Source organism: Amborella trichopoda, chromosome 6 (genome assembly GCF_054954075.1).
Source record: "Amborella trichopoda isolate Santa Cruz 75 chromosome 6, AtrichopodaSantaCruz75HAP2 v2.0, whole genome shotgun sequence".
NCBI lineage: Eukaryota > Viridiplantae > Streptophyta > Magnoliopsida > Amborellales > Amborellaceae > Amborella > Amborella trichopoda.
In genome coordinates, this window is record NC_142341.1 from 42,619,329 (window position 1) to 42,642,460 (window position 23,132).

General features: G+C 36.5%; 1 protein-coding gene and 1 non-coding gene across 2 annotated transcripts; both read right to left on the reverse strand.

The window, feature by feature from the left end:
* Positions 1 to 3,582: 3,582 nt before the first annotated feature.
* SOBIR1 (Leucine-rich repeat protein kinase family protein) lies at positions 3,583 to 6,998 on the reverse strand. Its single transcript, XM_006848865.4, has 2 exons — positions 5,058 to 6,998; positions 3,583 to 4,319 (listed from the first exon to the last, which is right to left on the reverse strand). Exons 1-2 carry the CDS (start codon positions 6,554 to 6,556, stop codon positions 3,854 to 3,856), a joined length of 1,965 nt encoding a protein of 654 aa, XP_006848928.2. The 5' UTR covers positions 6,557 to 6,998; the 3' UTR covers positions 3,583 to 3,853.
* Positions 6,999 to 16,894: 9,896 nt separating this feature from the next.
* Positions 16,895 to 22,993, reverse strand: LOC18438685 (protein SIEVE ELEMENT OCCLUSION B). Its single transcript, XR_016058578.1, has 7 exons — positions 22,754 to 22,993; positions 22,221 to 22,325; positions 20,308 to 20,756; positions 19,228 to 19,337; positions 18,700 to 18,839; positions 18,034 to 18,518; positions 16,895 to 17,668 (listed from the first exon to the last, which is right to left on the reverse strand). It is a non-coding gene; the product is annotated as a protein SIEVE ELEMENT OCCLUSION B (transcript).
* Between the last annotated feature and the right edge of the window lie 139 nt (positions 22,994 to 23,132).

The following is a 23,132-nucleotide window of genomic DNA, read 5'->3' on the forward strand; positions in this document are numbered from 1 at the left end:
ACTCAACCCCATCCCCCCTCTCTCTATCTCTACCCTTACACACCATATGGGAATTTCTAGTCTCCTCTCTCTCTCTCTATACTTGGATATTGAAATTTTTAGAAAAGGAAAAGGACATTACTAAGCATACCTCTAATTATCTTGGAATTTCTTAAATATGTAGAACTCCTTTTCAACACTAATACTATGCTTGTCGGGAGCATACTTTGCATCTATTTCCTGAAAAAGCCTACTTGGAAGGATTTTTTCGGTCTAAAATTTTGGTAAATATCTAAACATTATTAGATGTTCATTTTCAAAAAAATGATTTGAATTTAAAATTTTTTTATACATAGAACTCACCCTACAAAAACAAGACAGTCTTTGACCAGAATGTGTAAATGAACGGTATACTCTCATGAAAGTATAAAATCATCTTCCCTTTTTTTTTTCTTTTTTTCGGGCGGGGAGGGGGAAATGCACCACACATCCTAGATACCATAGCGTTACTAAACATATTAATTCTGGATTGGCTCAAAATAATAAAGAAAAGGAATAGGGGTGGTTGGGTATTGATAAATGGAAAAAGCGCAGAATTATAAAGTTAGCACTAATATTCAATTGGGATGCGGTTTGCAAAAGGTTGCAACTTTATTTGTAGAAATAAGATTGGGATATTTTATATTGTCGTGATTTATTTGGATGGTGTAGATTTGACACATTTTTTATGATAATATCAATCTAAAATATACCTTTTAAGATAAGAGCAAGCTTTCTATGATTTCCTTACATCATAAAACTTCTATTTCCCTTTATCCAACCTTCCATTCTAAATGGATAGTTTAGATGGCCCCAATCACAATGTCACCCTCTATACTATGTTGTTTTTATTTTTTTATACAAAATATTTTGACACTAAAAGTTGGGCGTGCAAACCTATCTTGAACTCGGACCTATAAAAAATACAAAATAAAATGACTAAAATATCCCTGAAAGTTTCAAAAGTATTTTGGTTATTGTATTTTATCCAAAATATTTTTAATATTTTATTTAGGTACGCCCCATTGAGATGATGGTACTTACCAAATTTCATATTCATATACTTAGTAGAAAAAAATAAAAATAAAATACTCTAAGGCATTGGATCAAGATTAAATGGTTAGTGGCGCACTTGATCTAAATTAGACGGCTAGATGAAGGGTGAAGTATATATATATATATATATATATATATATATATATATATATATATATATATATATATATATATATATATATATATATATATATATATATATATTATGTTGTAGGGGAAGCATAGAAACCTTTCAGTTAAGATAATATCAATTTACAAGATCCAAATAAGATGAACGCTGTAAATTAATCTAACCTTATTTTCTTGGGATTATCGATGAAGAGACCATTTATCTTTTATACCTAGAGGTCACAATCTTTTTCACTCATTAGATGTCAAATTGGATGGCTTGAGGTGAGTCACAAAGTCTGAAAACTTGATTTATGGAAGTTTGTATTTATTCACACTCTTACAACCACCTATTTTGAAACTTAAGAGACAAAAATGATTATGACCTCTATATAAAAAAGATAAATAGTCGTTCGACGTACAATCCCTAAATTCATAAAGGAAAAAGTTTATATAGAGCCGAGGATCGAAACATTCAAATTAGAGCCTACGTCAAAAATTTCACTAGAAGAGGTTGTTTTAATGCCCAAATATCCTCAAATTGATCATCTCGACATCAAGATGCATGGACTTGAGAAAAAAATGGATTTCAGGTTTTGGAAGTTGTATATTTTGCAATATATTTTTGCACCGTCAATTTTCAAGATTTTCATAGATCTGTCAATTTACACTATTTTTTAAGCTTTAAACTTTATAAATAAAGATGAAAATATATTTTAAGGCTATCACAAAGAATTTCAGTTTTGAAACCACATTTCTTGACACTAGTTGAAAGTAGGCTCTAATTTGATTGTTTAGAGCCTAGGCTCTATACAAACCGTAACCTTTCATAAAAGGGTGCGGTTTGTATAGAGCCAAGCTCTAAACAAACAAAGTAAAACATGGCTTCAAATAGTATCGAGAAATGTGGTTTCAATATTAAAATTTTTTGTGATACCCTTAAAATATATTTTCATATTTAATTATAAAATTTAAAGCTTAAAAAATAATGTCAATTGAGTAGATCTATGAAAACTTGAAAATCTTGAAAATTGACGGTCTAAAAACGCATTACAAGATGCACTATTTCTAAAACTTGAAATCTATTTTTTCTTATGTCCATGCATCTTGATGTCGAGATTATCAATTTGATGATATTTGAGCATCAAAACAACTTCTTCTAGTGAATTTTTGAGGTAGACTCTAATTTGATTGTTTAGAGCATCGGCTCTATATAAAGATTAACATTAGGGATTGTCTACAAAGAGACAATCAAAACAACTTCTTCTAATGAATTTTTTGATGTGGGCTCTAATTTGATTGTTTAGAGCATTGGCTCTATATAAAATTTTTCTTTTTATAAATAAGATTGTTAATATTAGGGATTGTCTACAAAAAGACAATTTATCTTTTGTACATTGAGGTCACACTCATTCTCATTTATTAGATGTCAAAGTGGATGGCTTGAAGTGAGTTACGAAATCCCGAGAATTTTTTTTGAACTTAGTATTTATTCAATGACAACCTTACAATCACCTATTTTGAAAAGAATAAAAATGATTGTGACATCGATGTATAAAAAATAAATGATCTTAACATGATATAAAATTTTTCCTCCCACACAACTTGCTATTATCACCTACCTTTATGCTATGCTACGCTGAAACATGGTAGCATTACTACCAGGCAGTAACTTTACTCTTTTCATTCCAATCCAGGCAAACCATGAGAATAGCAAATCAATTCAATTATTTTTGGAGGCTATCAAAACATTTTGAGAGAGAGAGAGAGAGAGAGCGCAATTTATCTTTTCATGACCAATGATTTAAAAATTGGTCGAGTAGAGTAGTATTTACTTGGCCGAGTTATTCGGGTTTGAGCCTTTGCCGAGTCCGAGTTAGTGTCCAAAGGATATTTAAAAAAATTAAAACGAATAGTAAAAATTTAAAAAATAAGAAATTTATTTGGAAAATATTTTTTTAATGTTTTTTTTTATCATTTTTGACAAAGGTTGAAAAATGTTTTAGCCGTAAATACTTATGTTTACATTTTTTTCATTTTTTTAGATTATTTCAAAAATATCCCCATCACAAGTTGATATTTTTTAAATCTGTTTTGTTACTACTTTTTTTGAATCATTTTGAAGTGTTTTGCTTAATTTTATTTTAAACATACATTTCCTGTTTATTTGAATTTTTTTAATACTCAATACTAATCAGCCGGGTTACTTGGATTCAGTTCGATTGATCGGCTCGGGCCAGGGGGACCAATTTCTTGGCCTGATTTGCACTTCCTAACACTGCTTACGACAAACTTCTATTTTTCTAGGATTAGCAGATGAGATGAGAGAGAGATAGAGAGAGAGTATCCTCTCATAACAAAAATTTTAGAAAATTATGGCAGCCACTACTAGTGAGCATATGAGATGGAAAGGGGACATATTAGTACCCTCTTTAATCCCCTATCGTTAAAATACATGCACAAATCCCCTATTGTTAAAATACATGCACCTTTGAGAGAGAGACTTTTGTCCCACATCTATAAGACATTAATCCAACTTGCTAATGCTCACAATTACATATGTATGACACAAGAAAACCCCAGTTATAAGGAAAACTATGACAAAGCAAATGCTTATAGTGAAGTACACAAACTGCTACATCCAAACAAAGGAAGAGGTGCCTAGATATCTCTAGTGTTGGATTTGAGACAGCATGGCAAAAACATCCTTACTATCTGGCCTCTGCTTTGGATCATCAACGGTGCAAAAGCATGCAATCTTGAGAACCAACAACATTTGCTTCTCAAATCCACACTCTAGAAGCTTGGGATCAATGGCCCGATTTGGGGTATCCGAGCCCATCATGCTCCTTATCCATTTCACCATCCCAACCTCATCTGTTTGTGCAAAGAATTCATCGGATGGTTGCCTCCCACTCACTAGTACTACCAACACAACCCCGAAGCTGTAAATATCGCATCTGTCTGTGAATTTGAGTGTTTGGTGGTACTCTGGCGCTATATAACCAACAGTTCCGGCCACATTGGAGGTTGTGATGTGCGTGTTGGCATTGTCTGGCATGGTCCTTGCGAGGCCAAAATCGGCTATCCTTGCTTCCATTTCGTCGTCGAGCAGTATGTTAGCAGGCTTCAAGTCTCTGTAAATTACACCATAGATTTTGCGGCTTGTGTAAATGCATGAGTCTCAACAAGTTATTTTCTACAAAAAATTAAAGAAAAGTTCAAAATAAAACTGCATTTTATAAGTCCATTTATTTTTGGTACAAAAAGATTACAATCGCCCCTATCGGGCAAGAGGGTGGTTAAGGATGTGTCACAAAGATCTTGGGAAATTTTCTTGGACATTGGCCACAGTTAGTGGCACACTCCCAGCCATACAATGTCATATCTAAGGGCCAATTTTAAAGGTATTACTGTATATTTTCCTATAATGCATATAATTATGTGTCCTTGATCTATTTTCTTGCTTTTCCCAATTGGGTGGGTGAGGGAAAAACTTTGATGTTCTAATCAATGTCCTCTTTCATCCAAATTGGCTGTCACACCATTGGGACCAAAAGCCACCATTCAACATCTATAAAAAATTACAGATTTTAACTTTCAACCATATAACATTACCCAAAGGAGAGAAAAGAAATCTTATGAGAATTTACTATGATTTTCAATAGAAAAGGCCAAAACATTCATTACCCATTTCGGTAATTATCCTTGGCCTTGCTGGATGTCAAATTTTTAAAAACATTTCTGCTAATTTGTTTAAAATATCTCCCCAACCAAAAAAGCTAAACAAAATTGTTGATATTTGGAAACCCCAAAAAATTGTCCTCTAAAATCTCGAAGACAGAGACAGGTCTCATAGAGATCTGATGACATACCTGTGAATGATTTTAGGTCTATGGTGAAAATGCAAATACTCAAGTCCAGATGCCACACCCAATGCAATCCTGTGCCTAGTCTTCCAGTCAAGCTCCCTAATCCCCTCTTCTGCCTCCTGTAAAACCTTTTGCAAGCTCCCATTCTTCATATACTCATACACCAAGTAGTGGCAATCAATCCTAGCAACATGAGCAATTAGAGGAAGCAAATTCCTGTGCCTAATGTGCCCAACTGTCTCTAGTTCAGCTCTAATTTGCCTCATCCTCTTACTGCACACCTTATTATCTTCTTCCGGCAGTCCTTCGAAAGCGGGTTGAATTATCTTTTTAATCGCGATCATCTTTCCTTCACTTCCAGGAAGTTCAGCTCTGTAAACTTCACCACACCCACCTCTTCCGATTAGCTCCGCAGAAGAGAGGCCATCAGGTGTTTCTAAAAATGCTAAATCCTGCACTCTCTTTATTAATTTTGGACTGTAGATTACAGGGCCTGTGAGTTTGGGCCCCCCCGTAATGCATAAGATGATCAATCTCACGAGGAGAGTGAATAAGATAGCCGATATGAATCCAGCGAGGGTCCCGACTATGAAACCTAGAATCCAGCCTCCAAGGGGTCTGTTTTTCTTCTTTTTTTTGTGGGGGCTTGGGGTAGGAGATGGGGCTGGGACTGTTGAGTTTGTCCTTGAATTGGTTGAGTTGGTTGAATGTGTGGAGTTGGTTGAATGTGTTGAATTGGTCTCTGCAAGTCTGAAGCGACTCGGAAATGGGTTCAAGAGAGGAATATTTCTTTTGGGTTTTAAGTGAGAGATGGAAGAGAAGCATGGTTTGTGAAGAGGGTATCCACAAAGTTTTGGATTACCTGAAAAATCAGATGGGTTCTCTGGCAAACCACTCGGAATCCGGCCCTCAAGATTGTTTTCTGAGAAGTTGACCTCCTTGAGATTAAGCAAACCCAACTGGTGTGGGATTTTTCCAGAAAATTTGTTACCAGAAATGAGTATTTTCTCCAGTTTCAAGAGAGGTTTCATGAAAATCAAATCACCAGAAAATCGATTTCCCCTCAAATCCAAGTGTTTGAGCCTTACCAGACCAGAAACTTCGTTCGGAATTTCACCGCAGAACTGATTTCCCCTCAAGTCAAGGCTCTCAAGCTTCTTTAGGCTGCAAATCTCCACTGGAATCTCCCCGGAAAATTGATTTCCGGCAAGGGAGAGTTGCCGGAGCTCTGGTAAATGTCCAATTTGAGCAGGAAGAGATCCATGTATTCTAAGATTTGGCAAGACCATAGAGACTACATGGTGCTCAGGTGAGTTTTTGCAGGTGATTCCGGGCCATTTACAGGGATTTTCAGTTGATTTCCAGAGATGGGTCAGTCCCAATTCTGATCTAATCGATTGGAGAACTTTGAATTCATCAAAATTTAGGCCATGAGAGGCCAAAATCAAGTTGCAGCAGATGAATAGAATTAGGACTCTAAAACCAACAGAATCTGACGCCATTGATGATTGCTCAGATTCTAAGTTTAGTTCAAGCTAAACAATATAGGCAATTCGCATATGTATATATATGGAGTTAAAAACAAATAATTTGACGGGATATCTTCTCTCCCTTCATAACAAGTAGAAAAACAGTAAGGGACAATATCCGGACAGTGCGTGGAACATTTTCATGGGTGAATTGGACTTCTCTGTTGATTGAAATGCCTGTTTTTTTGGTATCATGTAAAAAGGGTGGCAATGGACTGGGCTCAGGCCCGGGCCAAGACTTCCCCGTAGGTTTAGCCCAGGAAGCCAGGCCTAGCGCTAACGTGTGCTGGCACTGGCACTGGCAATAGCCCGGCCCTACGTTTTTAGTGCTTCGCTAACCCGAGCTGCCCCGGCCGTGGCCAGCCGAAACAGGGGAGAAGGGTAGGATGGGCAGGGTAGAATGGTCCTTTTTGGAAACCTTGGCAGTCAACGTAAATACTTAAGTTTCTTTATGGACAGCTCATATTCATCTCGGCCGTTGTTTTGCGTTGTGAACGGCTGAGATTGGGTTTGGTCCGGCATTGACCATACTTTAGTTTTTTATTTTCTTAATTTTCCTTATTTTGGGGTTTATTACTTAAATTAAACGTGTGGAAATGTGAGTTGAAGATGAGGACCGAATGGGAGAATACATAATTTATTGGCTTTTAGTTGGAAATTTAAGGGGAAAGACTTGGGTGAGTCAAGTCTTCTAAGGCGTATTTGAATGGTCCATATTATATATCATTGGGTCCACAAAAACCTCTCTTTTCTAACGAGTGCGTCCACTTAGCCGGCTAAAAAATGGTCCATTGAGGATTTTGACTTCTCGAGTATGGTACACGTTTGTAAAAACTGAAAGGACGCGGTTAGCATGCGGCCAGTCCGCTGTAGACATGCGCGGCTGGAAATAAATATGTTTTTTAAATATAATTTGATCTTAATTTTTAGAGAATATATAATATTTAACATAGAGATCATGAATATAAAACATTAAATAAATTTAAAAAATTAAAAATAATAATTATATTAAAAAACATTTGGATGCTTGGTTATTGTTTTTAGATGGACTATCTATTTGCATCCACCTTTAAGATTGATATTTTATGCCTCGGACCGCATATTGAAGAAGTACGGTCCAACCTTCCTGAAACAATTGTTCAAACTAAAACTAAAGGGGAAAATTGATATATATATATATATATATATATATATATATATATATATATATATCAATTTCACGCACGGCTATATGTGAATGATGAAGAGGCTGTGAGGGAGGACCAGAACTTCCCTTTGGAAAAACTTCATATAAGGGTGAGGCTCTAAACAATCAAATTAAGGTGTATATCGAAAAATTCATTGGAAGATGTTATTTTGATGCAGAAAAACTCTCAATTCGGTCATTTTGATCTTGAGATGCATGGACATGAGAAAAAATAGGTTTCGAGTCTTGGAAATAATGCATATTGTATTTATCTATACAGGCAATTTTCAAGATTTTTAAGTGTTCATAGATCTGCTTGATATACACTAATTTTGAATCTTTAAATTTTATTATTGAAGTTGAAAAAATGTTTTTAGGCCATTACAGAGATTTCGGATTATAAAACAACACATTTTGGCACTATTTGAAGGAGCGCCTTACTTTGTTTGTTTAGAGCCTCAGCCTTATACAAACCACACCCTTCTTTGTTTCTTGAATGTTAATAAACCTCGTCGTCAAGTCTAGAGGTAAGGCTTTCTTTATCCCTATTGAGAAAATTAATATTGAGCACGAATACTATGCCCCCTTAGGAGCACAATTTACTGACAGTCCCTCGGTTACATGATTTAATTGGGAGGGTGTTTTCAATCTGAAATTTTGGAAACCATGTTAGATAACATCACTAGATGATTTCATTTTTTGTAAAAAAATTAAAAGTTGTTTTTTCTAACACGTTGATCTCACTCGTGTCTATTCAATCTTGAAATATTATTTTTCTAAGTGCTTAGAGGGTGCAATTAGGAGTTTTTTATTAAGGTTAATCTATGTCTTAAAAAGGTCATATCCCCCAACTTTGGGGTCTTAAAACTAATCCTATGTGGGGGTTTTTAGAGGGGTTAAATAGACAGTATATACTCCAATGGAGGAGAATACGATGTGTCATTGATATTTAGTGACGACAAACTTACATTTGGAGAAAGACTAGGGACCAGAAAAAATTACATTTGGAGAGTAAGAGTGGATAGGGTGGAATAGGAGTACGCATCACTTTTGCAGTCCACTCACCTTTTTCCTCTTACTTTGCTGTTTCGTTGCTGTTTCGCTGCAACATGCTTTGGGCCATGAATCACCAAAAAAACAAAAAAGGTCCATCAATTTTGAGTTAGGAAAAAGTTTATATAGAGCCGAGGCTCTAAACAATCAAATTAGAGCCCACCTCAAAAATTTCATTAGAAGAGGTTGTTTTGATGTCCAAATATCCTCAAATTGATCATCTCAACATCAATATGCATGGACATGAGAAAACAATGGATTTCAAGTTTTGAAAATAGTGCATCTTGTAATGCATTTTTGGACTGTCAATTTTCAAGATTTCAAGTTTTCATAGATCTACTCGATCTACACTATTTTTGAAGCTTTAAATTTTATAATTAAGGATGAAAATATATTTTAAGGCTATCACAAAGATTTTCAGTATTGAAACCACATTTTTTGACACTATTTGAAGGCGCGCTTTACTTTGATTGTTTGGAGCCTCGGCTCAAACCGTACCTTTTTAAGAATATGCAAGGGATAAAAAATGCTATTTTTTCTTTTTACATCAAAGAAAATTTGTGGGTTTGTTTTGGGGGGATTTATTTATTTGTACTTGGAGACTGAACTATTTTATCTCTCTTATATATTTTTTTATCTAATTTCAAATAGCCTATCATTCTTTTGATAAAATTTCAAATAACCCATCAAAGGGCATTTGTTTTGAAATTCATCAAATCATAATTGTAAAGGGAAACTATGTAATGAGACCATTTACCTTTGGTAGAAGGTGGCCACAATTAATCTTGACCATTCGATATGAAATTGAGTGGCTGCATTTATTTTAGTGACCAATCTCAAAGTTCAAAATAATTTTTGTTTAACTTTGTGACAAATCCAAGCTATCAGATTTCACATCGTATGGTTATAAGTAATTATGACCTTCTTGTACAAAAGGTAAATTGTCTCATTATATACATTCTCATAAATAAATATTAAATAATCCAGTTTTAGGTGCATTTTGATCAATGTCCTTTTCTTTAAAATGACATCCTGTTGGAAACCCTATAGATCCTACTCTATGTTAGCGTATGGATATCTCATGTTAGTATTGATATACATCATTACTGATACATATCATTATGGATATATATATCTCGTGTTAGTATTGATATACATCATTATGGATACATATCAGTATAAATATGTATCTATATGGGTATATATCTCTTGATAAGATTAGATGTCTAGGAAAGATTAGTTAGTAATTATCAATAACTGTTGGTGTCTTTCCAGAACTGTTACTAGCTGTATATTTATATGGGGTCTTATAAACAATTTAATATAGTTATTTGCAGTATTCTGAAATAATCCCCCATGAGGCCATAAGGCCCAAATATACAGAAATACAGTTTCTAACATGGTATCAGAGCAATGTTCATGATTTGGTATTTCGTCTCTCAAGCATCGAGCCTTTGTTTCCAATTTCTCTGATCGGTTCCAGTTTCTCTGATCGGTGAAGCCCTCAATCTTATTGCGACTCTCTGTCTAACCTTTCTTTCTAGTTTCTCTGATCAGTTTCAAGGTTTTTTGATCGGTGAAGCCCTCAATTTGATTGCGACTCTCTGTCTAACAGCTGCGGCACCCTCTCTGATGTTGTTGAGTCTACTACACCTTCTCTGATGTTGTCGAGTCATTGCCTCATATTCGTTTCGAAAATTTCAGTACCCTTTACCATTTCATGGGTGTCTTTGGAAAATCTACCCCCATATTCCAAAGCATCTTCTTTTAGTCGATGTCGTTGCCTCTAGTCCATGCCATTTGCATGCTTGGAACACATCTCTCCAAAAATAGAAGGCATCAGGTGGTCTTTTAGAGAGAGATGTGAGTCTGGTGATGTTGTTGCGGGTTATAGCTTAGGATATTAGTGAGGCATGAGTTGTAGAGAGAGAGATTGTGGAGAGAATAAAAGGTTGTTTTTTTTTGGGATTGTAGAGAAAGGGTAAAACGTTTTTTTTATTTTATGTTATTTTTTTGTTAATAAATTAGATAACCTACAAGTTTGTAGGATTTGAATTCTTCACATTGCAAAGCTCAACACTCAGACTTGAAACAAGATCGAGACCCAAAATTCTTGCTGTTGCCTACTGTGTGATCTCCTACTGGGATTGCAATAGAGAGAGTGAAAGAGAGAGAGAGAGAGAGAGAGAGAGAGAGAGAGAGAGAGTTTCAACGCCCCAGAGATTGCAGTATAGAGAGAGTTGTTGTGATCTGCTCTACATAAGCCATGCATTAGCCATTCAAGGCCATCTGAGGAGCACTATTGCGGGAAGCTCTCGATCCTCATGGGAGCAAGTTGCTTAGATCTGTGCTTGCTAAAGATGGCGGTGTTTCAAAGGTTTTGGATTTTCTTTTGATTTCTATTGGCTCTTCCAAGTGCCTCATGTTTGGTGATTGAATTTCGCGATCCTAGTTGATGATCAACTTTCCGTTACTTGGTCATATTTAATGATTGGGTTTTTCATTACTCAATTCTATTGGATGATGGAGTTTTTCGTTACTCCATCCTGTGTGATGATCGGGTTTTTTCGTTACTCCATCCTGGACGTTTCGAATGCCTGATTCTCTACTGTTGATCAAATTTTTTGTTACTCGATCCCAAATGTTTTTAAGGCCGTCTGTTCCTGAGTCTCGTTGATCCACCAGTGCAATATGTGCGTGTTGTTCAAGCAATCTGAGCAATTTTAAAATCACTACTCAAAGGAGCTCTACTCATTTTTGGTAACTTAGTATTATTCAAACTCCAGCTACTTTGTGTCAAAGTATCTTGAGTTTGAGGGGAGTGTTAATGTATGGATATCTCATGTTAGTATTGATATACATCATTACTGATACATATCATTATGGATATGTATATCTCGTGTTAGTATTGATATACATCATTACGGATACATAGCAGTATAAATATATATCTGTATGGGTACATATCTCTTGTTAAGATTAGGTGTCTAGGAAGGATTAGTTAGTAATTATCAATAACTGCTGGTGTCTTTCTAGAACTGTTACTAGCCGTATATTTATATGAGGTCTTATAAATTCTTTGTTAATCAATTTAAAATAGTTATTTGCAGTATTCTGAAATAATCCTCCATGAGGCCCTAAGGCCCAAATATACAGAAATATAGTTTCTAACATGGCATCAGAGCAATGTTCATGATTTGGTTTTTCGTCTCTCAAGCATCGAGCCTTTGTTTCTAATTTCTCTGATTCCAGTTTCTCTAATCGGTGAAGCTCTCAATCTGATTGCTACTCTCTGTCTAACCTTTCTTTCTAGTTTCTCTGATTAGTTTCAAGTTTTTCTGATCAGTGAAGCCCTCAATTTGATTGCGACTCTCTGTCTAACAGCTGCGGTACCCTCTCTGATGTTGTCGAGTCTGCGGCACCTTCTCTGATGTTGTCGAGTCATTGCCTCATATTCGTTCCGAAAATTTCAGTACCCTTTACCATTTCATGGACGTGTCTTTCGAAAATCTACCCCCTTATTTCAAAGCATCTTCCTCTAGTCGATGTCGTTTTCTCTAGTCCATGCCGTTTGCACGCTTGGAACACATCTCTCCAAATATAGAAGGCATCAAGTGGTCTTTCAGAGAGAGATGTGAGTCTGGTGATGTTGTTGCGGGTTATAGCTTAGGGCATTAGTGATGCATGAGTTGTAGAGAGAAAGATTGTGGAGAGAGTAAAAGGTTGTACGCTTGGAACACATCTCTCCAAAAATAGAAGGCATCAGGTGGTCTTTCAGAGAGAGTTGTGAGTCTGGTGATGTGGTTGCGGGTTATAGCTTAGGGCATTAGTGAGGCATGAGTTGTAGAGAGAGATTGTGGAGAGAGTAAAAGGTTGTTTTTTTTGGGATTGTAGAGAAAGAGTAAAAGGTTTTTTTTATTTTATGTTATTTTTTTGTTAATAAATTAGAGAGCATACAAGTTGATTTGAACTCTTCACATTGCACAGCTCAGCACTCAAGCTTGAAATGAGATCGAGACCCAAAATTCATGCTGCTGCCTGCTGTGTGATTGCCTCCTGCTGGGATTGCAATAGAGAGAGAGAGAGAGAGAGAGAGAGAGAGAGAGAGATAGAGAGAGAGAGAGAGAGAGTTGCAACGCACCAGAGATTGTAGTATGGAGAGATCTGTAGTGATATGCTCAAGATAAGCCATGCATTAGCCATTCGGGGCAATTTGAGGAGCACTATTGCGGGAAGCTCTCAATCCTCATGGGAGCAAGTTGCTTGGATCTGTGCTAACTAAAGATGGCAGTGTTTCAAAGGTTTTGGATTTTTTTTTTATTTCTATTGGCTCTTCCAAGTGCCTCATGCCCGATGATTGAATTTTTCGATCCTAGTTGATGATCAACTTTCTGTTACTTGGTCATATTTAATGATTGAGTTTTTCATTACTCAATCCTATTGGATGATGGAGTTTTTTGTTACTCCATCCTGTGTGATGATCGAGTTTTTTCGTTACTCCATCCTGGATGTTTCGAATGCCTGATTATCTACTGTTGATCGAATTTTTCGTTACTCGATCCCGGATGTTCTTAAGATCGTCTGTTCCTGAGTCTCGTTGATCCACCATTGCAATATGTGCGTGTTGTTCAAGCAATCTAAGCAATTTTAAAATCACTACTCAAAGGAGCTCTACTCGTTTTTGGCAACTTAGTATTATTCAAACTCCAGCTACTTTGTGTCAAAGTTTCTTGACTACTTTGTGTCAAAGTATCTTGAGTTTGAGGGGAGTGTTAATGTATAGATATCCCATGTTAATATTGATATACATCATTATTGATACATATCAGTATGAATATAAATATCTCGTGTTAGTATTGATATACGTCATTATCGATACATATCAGTATAGATATGTATTTATATGGGTATATATCTCTTGATAAGACTAGGTGTCCAGACAAGATTAGTTAGTAATTATCAATAAATGTTGGTGTCTATACTGTTTATTTAGAACTGTTACTAGCCATATATTTATATGGGGTCTTGTATATTCTTTATTAATCAATTTAATAGAGGTCTCTGCAGTGTTCTAAAATAATCTTCCATGGGTGCCTAAGGCCCAAATATACAAAAATACAGTTTCTAACAATCTAGCTAAGGGATTTCTTTGACATCCATAACCCATCCTGATGCGGGGTAATTAAATGGGGATGATGAGCCCCTATCCTTTTTTGAAATCATTTTGTGGTTTTTTAAATGGAAACCTTGACCTTAGCTGGGGCACAAGTGGTGCGACCACCACAGCCCCAACCCCATTTTCGAAAAAAGTGGTAAGTCAATGGGGATTTGGGCCCCTATCCTTTTAGTGAGAATAGAGTTAAAGACCTCACCATGGAGCTCGATAATACTACCGCCAAGATCCCTTTCCTAGCATAAATTGTACTAAGGACCATACCTATAATACACTACAGTCCCATACTCCATACAACCCATTAGGTCCCATGATTAACCAAACTCCTAGTTAATTATTCCTCATCACACCTTAGTCAACCCTGAACACTCTCATAGAACCTTAAAACCTGGCTAAATTAGCTTGGCCCACTAGTTAGCCTGCTTACTTAGGATAATCACCCCTCAAAATATACGTAATTGGCTAAACCTATTGGTGAAAGTTTCTAAAATAGGCCTAAACCCTAGACTAGTAGCCCCTAATCCACTTTTGACCGACCTTGACCAATCCAAAATCCTTATTGACGCATGAATTATAAAAAAAATGAAAAATATGTATATTCTTTTAAATGGGTCATCAAATCCCTTAGGGCTAGTTTGGATGTAAAAAAAAAATGCTAAGTTTTTTCTACCTCAATTGTAAAACATTATTCTTATTTTATTATGTTGGTAAATTGTTTGGATGTCTAATTTCATTGATATGTCGAAAAAAACCGCCTACCCCATCTTCTACTACTGATGATTTTCCAAGACAAGAGACGGGTCCAGAGTTCTTTTTTGGTAGAAAGAGAAAAAGAAGTGAGGGAAATTGAAGCAGAAGAAGAAAGCGGTTGCAGAGAATTGGGGGGAAGAGTTGCAGGCCTTGCAGCAAAGGCTGCATTATCTTTCTCCCACTCTCGAGACAAGATCCTCCCTCTCACACCACTTTCTCTCGCCTCTTTCCTTCACACACAGTGAAAGTCACAGTGTTAATCCAACACCCATTCTCTCTGTGCTATCTCTACGACTCTCTCTCTCTAAGTCTCTAGGAGGCAACAATGGCGTCACTCACCACCCCTCACTCTCTCCTCCTCCAAAAACCCACCCAATATCTCAGCACTCTTTCTCTCTCTAAAAGATCTTCCTACTCTTTCAATGGTTGTTCCTATGCGAAAACCCAGAAAGCCCTTTCCATAACCTGCATTGTCATTTCCCCATCTTCTCTCTCTACCCCACTTGAGCTTTCCAAACCCCACAAGAAAGAAAGGGTCTTCAACTTCGCTGCAGAGCCTGCAACTCTTCCCTCCAATGTTCTGAAGAAGGCCCAATTTGAGTTCTATATATGCGGAAACTCGGGCATGAGTGCAATGGAGATGAGCCATAGAGGTAAGGATTTCTTCTCCATTAGTCAAACAGCGGAATTAGATCTTGAAAATACCAGAGAACTATGAAGTTTTGTTCTTACACGGTGGAGCAACCAGCCAATTCTCTGCAATCCCATTGAATCTCTACAAACCTAGCGACAGAGGGGCAAAAGCTTTGTGATTGTCAAAGGCTTCAGCATCATCCAAATCTAGACAGAGAAACAAGGAAAAGGTTTCACCATCATCCAAATCTAGAGAGAGAAACAGGGAAAGGGAGAAGGCCAAAGGACGAGAGAACTAGTAGAGAGAGAAAGTTTCTCAGTTGATGTTGCGTTTCTAGAGAGCTTTGGGTTACAGGGAGGGGGAGGAGAGGGCATAGGAGAGAGAAGGCTGCCGTTTTGAACGGGTGAAAGAAGGCCACATTTTCATCCGAATTTTTTCTTAATCGTATCTCTTAATACTACAGATTTTTTTTATTTCAATCTAAATATATGCGGAAATCTTGTGGTTGACGAAACGGGTCAAATCTATTTCACAAGATTTTTATATTTCAATCCATAAATATTTTAATTTTGGATACATCCAAAGTGGCCCTTAGTAATTCCCGTAACCCCCTCATTAATATCCAATGGCCATATTCAGGTGTGTGGGGTTCAGTGGGCCTGATGGACCACACAAACCATGTGTGATTGCATTGAGATCAATGGCTCCGATTGGGCCATCACCTCTCCAAAAAAAAAACTAGATATGTTCTAACATGATCGACCGGTTCTATTAGAGAGCCGTCGGTTCAAGGGGTGAGTTGGCCGGTTGCCAATATATGACAGGAACAGCATCTGCTGTAACGATTTTTTATCCAGTTCGGACGATTCCAATCCAGATCAACGTTTTTTAAAGCCTTGCTTCGATTTATTGGCTTTCCATTCTAAGTAACCTCAATCTTTTTCATATTTTTTTTTATTGGTTATTTATTTTTAAATTCATTATTCTCCATTCTTTCAAATATTTGTTTTCAAAAGTGACCTACGATCACTGTCTAGGTGGTGTGTTGGGTACCCCGACCTATTTTTGGTTGAGCCCTTCTTTATTTTAAAGTCCTGGAGAGATCTAGGGTTTCTTTCGACTCTTCTCTGCTCTGTTTGATCTGAGCCGGATCCCCGGTCTTGAACCGCATGCCCTCCTAAACAAGAGGTAGCTTCTCCGGGGACCCGCCAGCCGCCCTAGGACGGGTAGCGGCAGGAAGTATCCCTACAAGGGTAAAGACAGGACTTTATAGGAATTCTTGCAATGTACAGTAACGTTAATACAAATACTTTTCATATACCATATATTCAATCTAACTTTCTGTCCTCCCCAAATTGTACTAGTTCTTAACTTCACACCATGAACCTAAAATCCAATCTAACAATGACTCCTCCAAAAAAAACAAAAAAGATTCAAAGTTTATCAAAGATATTCTGATGATTGAGTAAGTTGCTATTAGTACCAAGGTCAAATATAATTTCTAACCAGAAAAAAATAGAAAATGCAACAACTAATGGTTATACATGAAAAAACAATACTGAAAATACCATCATAATCAGCATTATCCGAACCTTATCCCAATGCCACCACAATCATAGTGAAAAATAAACACACAAACCTAAGTATTATTAATTCCATTCCATGAGTTCCCTAGTCCATGCAACAACGATAGAGAACATACTTCTCCATTTGTTTCCCACACTCTGTGCAAACCACCTTCTCTTGGACAGGACCAGTGGTGTCAGGAAGAACAAGGTGAGTACAGTGCTCTGCTTTATGGTGTTGCAAAAGAGCATCTCGGAGAGCTGGAACGAAAGCGTCCACGCCTGTAACATTAGCCCTCCATGTATCGAAATGTGATAAACATTCCATTAATTTCTTTCCTGGAGTCTTCACCATGTCTGTAGAGCCTGTACTCATAAGGGCCCAACCGTCCCCATTCCCATCGAAGCTAAGCATGGACATGATTTCTTGGACTATGGGATCATTCTCGATGGTACTACCATGATGCCTCTTGGAGTGCCACATACTCTGTATGCGTACCCAAAAGTAAGCTATCTTGTTGTCTGACCAATATACACTGAGGTTCTCCTGGATTATCGTACTGATTATTTTCCTTATCCTTTTTCTTGGATTGCTGCTGCCCACATACACCATTTCGATCGGGACACGAGTTTCTTGTATGATGCGTTTTGTTGAAGTGGTGAATGCCCGAATCCATTCGATGTCCTCGCCACCATACAAGCAAATAATTCTTGGTTCCTTCACCTGTAGTTATATAAATAGTTAGCAAATCCTGGAATTCCAGTGGGAGTCTACTTATCTGATAGTTGATTCACACATGCACAAACACAAAAACACACACACAAACGAGGATTTTTCTCAAAGATATGAAAAGATTCAATCTGAAATGTACATCAAAACTCCTAGGAAAATGTTGATACTTGTATGAAAGTTAAAAACAAGTTGTATTATCCTATTTGTGTTAAAAATAAGTGGGACAAATATTTATAGCATGAGTTAAAATAAAAATAAAAAAAATACTTTCCTAAAAATATGCATTATGCATTATTCCAAAATTTGCCCTAATTTCCCAAAGAAAGTTTACCACTAGAAAATATAGAGGTTCTTACCCATGACAGTATTAAGGGATCAATATCATCACTAAAAACTCCAATCTCCATGTCTCTTCCTTCCAAAGAGACTCCTCTCTAGTAGATGAGAAAGGGTAAGCTGTTGCTCCCCAAATCAATATCATGTGGAGTGCATTAGGGCACACAACCCTTCCTTGGTTGTCTAAGACCACTAGCGATGGATTCTTCTCAAAATGCCATGCTTCCTTAATATATCTCCACACCACTGGTTCGAGTAAAGAAGGGTGATGCAGCGAATACCAAGGCATTTCGGCTGCCAAACGATTGAATGTGTTCTCGTTTGCTTCATTCCATGGAGCTGTTCTATCCACTATAGGGACCCAAACTACCTCATAAGGCCTCTCTAACTTGCTGCGGTCTGTGTCCTTGTAAATGTTCATGAGAACTTGTACTTCATCATGGGCTATCTCCAGGTCTGAGAGAGAGATAATCACCAACTTCTCTCTCAACACATCCACACCTACCTGTATTGAATTTTGGTGCTTGCTCATCAAATATGTTTCACTATGATCATTGAAACTAAACTAACGACCTAAAAATCATATTTAGTAAAGGGTGCAGTTTGTATATGGCATTATTGAGATCAATTTAATGAAATAAACTCTAACCCAAGAACCAAAAAAACAAATATTGATTCAACCAAACCTTTGTTTGTGAGGTGCGATCCCGAAGGGGTAACTCGTCCCTTGCACAAAACAAGGCGTGGAGGATCTTTTGGTTGTCCGTGTGGTTTGTGTCGAAAAGATTTGCGAGGGAATGATATGCTTCCAAATTTCCCCTTTCATCTGTAATTCTCTTTAATTAGTCTTATATTTGATATAGTTATAAGAGAGATTAGTTGTTAGATGAATTGCCTAGTTAAGGCAACCTAGATGAGGATGGTGATCATGATTCAGAAATTTCGACTCAACAGGAATCGGTGTAGCTAAGATTGACTCACTGAGACTCGGATTTGAGTCTCAGATAAGTTTGTTGGCTTCGCAAGCCTCATATAGGTTCATCTTTTTGGCCCCTTTGTCATTCTGAAATTAGATCAATCACATTTAAAAGTAAATATACATTGTGATGACAATGTTTTAACTTAAATGCTATTTTCTTGTCCCTGATCAGTGTTCACATTGTAAGCCAAAAAGCAAATTAGACATTACCTTGTTCATTGAACTTAATACTGACCTACATGCTGGTGGCAGTGCTTCAATTGCTTTGTCAGATGACCATAAATGTTGTTGGCCGTATGTGCCAAGCTCCATAGTTCCAAAGTCTCCACAGTCGAAACTCCATAACTAAACCGAGTGGATTAAGTTGAGAGAGAGAGAGATGAACATACATGACCACTAATTTACACATAAAATCACAAGTCCTTTAACACATTATTGTGTGTGTCTATATGTGTGAGAGAAAGAGAGATGAACATACACGTCCTCTCATTGCCCATAAAATCAAAAATTCTTTTAACGCATTATTGATAGCAATAAGGTTGCCAAGCCAGTAAACAAACATTTTTTGTCCACTCATTGCCTATAAAATCAAAAATTCTTTTAACGCATTATTGATAGCAATAAGGTTGCCAAGCCAGTAAACAAACATTTTAAGTCGAGATATCAGTTTTAGTTACTATCAAGAACCATGGATAACCAATAAATTAAGCGAAAATTATTAAACCCCCTCCCCCATTGGATGTTCTCCTCATAATGCCCCATATTAAAAAGTTTTTCTCACCCATTAACCCAACCGACTTTTTTCTCTCATTGACCCCAAGTTACTTTTCAATTTTATTTATGATGAAAATGCGCTAATTTCTATCTTTTTCTCATTTTTTTATCTCTCTAAGCTTACATTCCCATTCATATTTAGAACTCTCTAAAATTGTAATTGAGATAGTTTCTCTCTCTAGAAAAAATAATGGGGTTTGGGATCTAATAGAGAGAGAAAAAATGGTAAAGAAAGAGAGAGAAACTGACAAACCCATTTATATTTTTAAATAGAAAAACCAACAAATTTATTCATGCTTTTAGTGAGAAACTAACATACTTATTCACATGATTAGAGAGAGAAACCAACAAACCATTTATAGTTTCAGAGAGAAAATGAATATGAATAGAAGGTAGGCTTAAAGAGTGGAAAGAGAGTGAAATATGAACTTTTATTTAGACTTTTGCATGATTCATTAATAGGGGCATTCTCATCATAAATTAATTGTACTCAATGAAGTTTAGCAAGACATTAGGACACTAACATGGGTTTTGCACTTACTTCTGTCCCCTCCCTATCAGGCCAATGATATGCGCTGCGCAGGCCACCGCACTTCTTATGATCCAATACACCGCAGAAGGAATGTGCATCATGGCCAAAGTCCTTGCCAGAGTATAAGAGTTGATATACTCCTCAGGCAAATCCTTAAACTCTATGATGCATTTGGTCACATCAAGCATCGCCTTAACCAAGGAAACGAGAGCCTCAAATCGTGGCTCCGATGTCTCGGCGTGTTCGTGTATGTCTGAAAATTTCTTAACCAACAAAATTGATTTGGCAAGAGGATTTATAATGGACAATTGTGCAATGAGCCAGAATTCTCCATAGCTCAAAGCAAATGCAGCTATTACTAAGACCACCTTTGCTTCCCATGAATAATTGCTTAGTGAGTTAAACAATGTCAATGCAGTTGCATGTGCATCCCCATCTCTTGAGCACTCGCACGATACCTGTAAATTTATGGTCTAAGCTTCCAATGAAATGAATGATACTGATGATCTTTTCAAAGCTTAATAAAGGGCAGATGAATGTTTGCCAACTTTTATATGTATGCATGTGTGTATGTATGCATGCATGTATTCATATGTGCATGCTTGAATGCAATTATAAATATATGCATATGCGGGAAGTTTTGATGGTTCCATTGGAGCGAATTGCAGTTCTGATCCCATTGGATCTCAATCTTCCTATGAAATGTATGACAGACATGATCTGTTCAAAAAGTCACTTAAGTTAACACTAAAACAAATGGATCATTTATTTGTGCACGTATCCTATGATTTGAATGTCCATTGTATTCACACTTCATTGCTTCCTTTCTTTTGTTATTATTACTACTACTGCTAGTATTATTTTTATCATCACCATTATTATAATTATTATTGGTTATGTTAGGGTAATCATACATAAAAATATTTTCTTAATGTACTTAACTTTTTTATACACTCATATACCGTTGTTTCATAATACAAAATTTTTTGAGTAAAGGTATTTTTGGTCATTAAGAGGGACATAATAAATACTTTTATAAGAAACTAATTGTATTTATTAGTAGTTACTAACCAATCATTGCTCCATGTGGGTGATGTCACGATAATATCATCATCCACTATAGTTAAAATATCTTTCTTGCTGTCAAGAATTTCAATGTTACTATTAATTAATTACCTAAAATACCTTTAAATAAAAAAAAATAATGCATGGTGGGATAAGGGTATCAAGTATCAAAAAATGTTGAGTACATTAAGAAAAGAGAAATGACCGTGTGAGTCCCTCCTACACTCATGTGTGTAGGACCCCAAAGGATCACCATTAAATTTGGCTCATATATCTAGAAAAGTCAAATCCCATACCCATGTGATAACTTTTCTAGAGATCTGTGCCAAATTTAATGGTGATCCTTTGGCGCCCTATACACATAGGTGTAGGAGGGTCCCATAAGTTCATTACTCTTAAGAAAATACTCATATGTATGAATACCCTAATATAACTAACAACAAGAACAACAACAATAACACAAATAATAACAATAATAATTTTATTTATAATAATAATAATAATAATAATAATTATTATTATTATTATTATTATTATTATTATAAATAAAATTATTATTATTGTTGTTATTATTATTACTATTGTTATCAGCGGTTTATGCCCAATTTTGACCAAAATCTACATTTTTATGAGGCCCAATACTGAAATCGACCCAAAATATGATCTCAGGTATGGACATATGACCCAAATTTGACCAAAATCTACATTTATGAGGCCCATTGCTGAAATCTACGCAAAATATGTTATCGGGTATGGACATATGTTCATCTAGGGTTCTAGAATGCGCTAGAGCCCTCTACTTTTAACTTCTATTCATAGTTAAGCATCCCATGGGATTTTGAGAGATATGAGAGTACCTGGCATGCAATCTTGTGGATGGTGTGTGCTAAGGCTTCTTGCACTCCCATCATTCCTGAGTTGTGAGCCTTAACCTCCACTGCCTCTACATTTATGAGAGAAAGCTACAAACACGACATTCGTATAGTGAGTATACATTCACATAGGAAGCTATAAATACACATTCATAAAGTATATATATATATATATATAGAAAAAAAAAGGGCACATTAATAATAATAATAATAATAATAAACAAATAAAAAAACAGGTTGACCGGCTTTCTTTGTAATTTCTGCTTATAAATAAAATATTTCATATCTTGAAAAAATTTTAGGGTCCATTTGTAAATCACTCAAAAATCAATAAAACTATGGAATTGCTTGGGTGCAGTGGCCCACTATGATAACAATATAGTGCAAGCTCATGCAGATTATCACCCAACACACACATCCAATCTTATGTTGGGTTGAAAAGTTATTGTTATTGATGATGATAATTGAGGTTATGGAGACAAGGGAGAGCTGATCTGAGAAATAATAACGGAACCAACCCCGACTGTCGCAACGGTAGCTTGTTTCAGGATGTCGTCGATCAGGAGCACGAGGGTTTTAACGTCGATCTCTTGTCCATCAGGTGCATGGGTTGACAGTATTTGTTTCATCACCGAGGGATCATCGGAAAAAGGGAAGAGATGGCGCTCCCCCTTCACCATTTCCAGCCACTCAGCCATCTTTCTTGGCCAAAAACACACAGTAACATGTACAATAGCAAGACACTGTGCATGCAAACTCATAGTGGAGAGGCATAGCATGCCTGCATGCACACATGCTCTTTACATAGTCCATAGAAAGAGAAGAGAGATGAATAAAGGGAAGGTGAATCCACTTCTTTCCTTTCTAAGGGGTTCAATCTTTATTTTATTCCTTGGG

Coding starts and splice junctions, on each gene's coding strand:
- SOBIR1 (XM_006848865.4), bottom strand. CDS start 6,556: ATGGCGTCAGATTCTGTTGGTTTTAGAGTCCTAATTCTATTCATCTGC. Junction 4,320..5,057: donor AGACCTAAAATCATTCACAG/GTATGTCATCAG, acceptor TGTAATTTACAG/AGACTTGAAGCCTGCTAACA.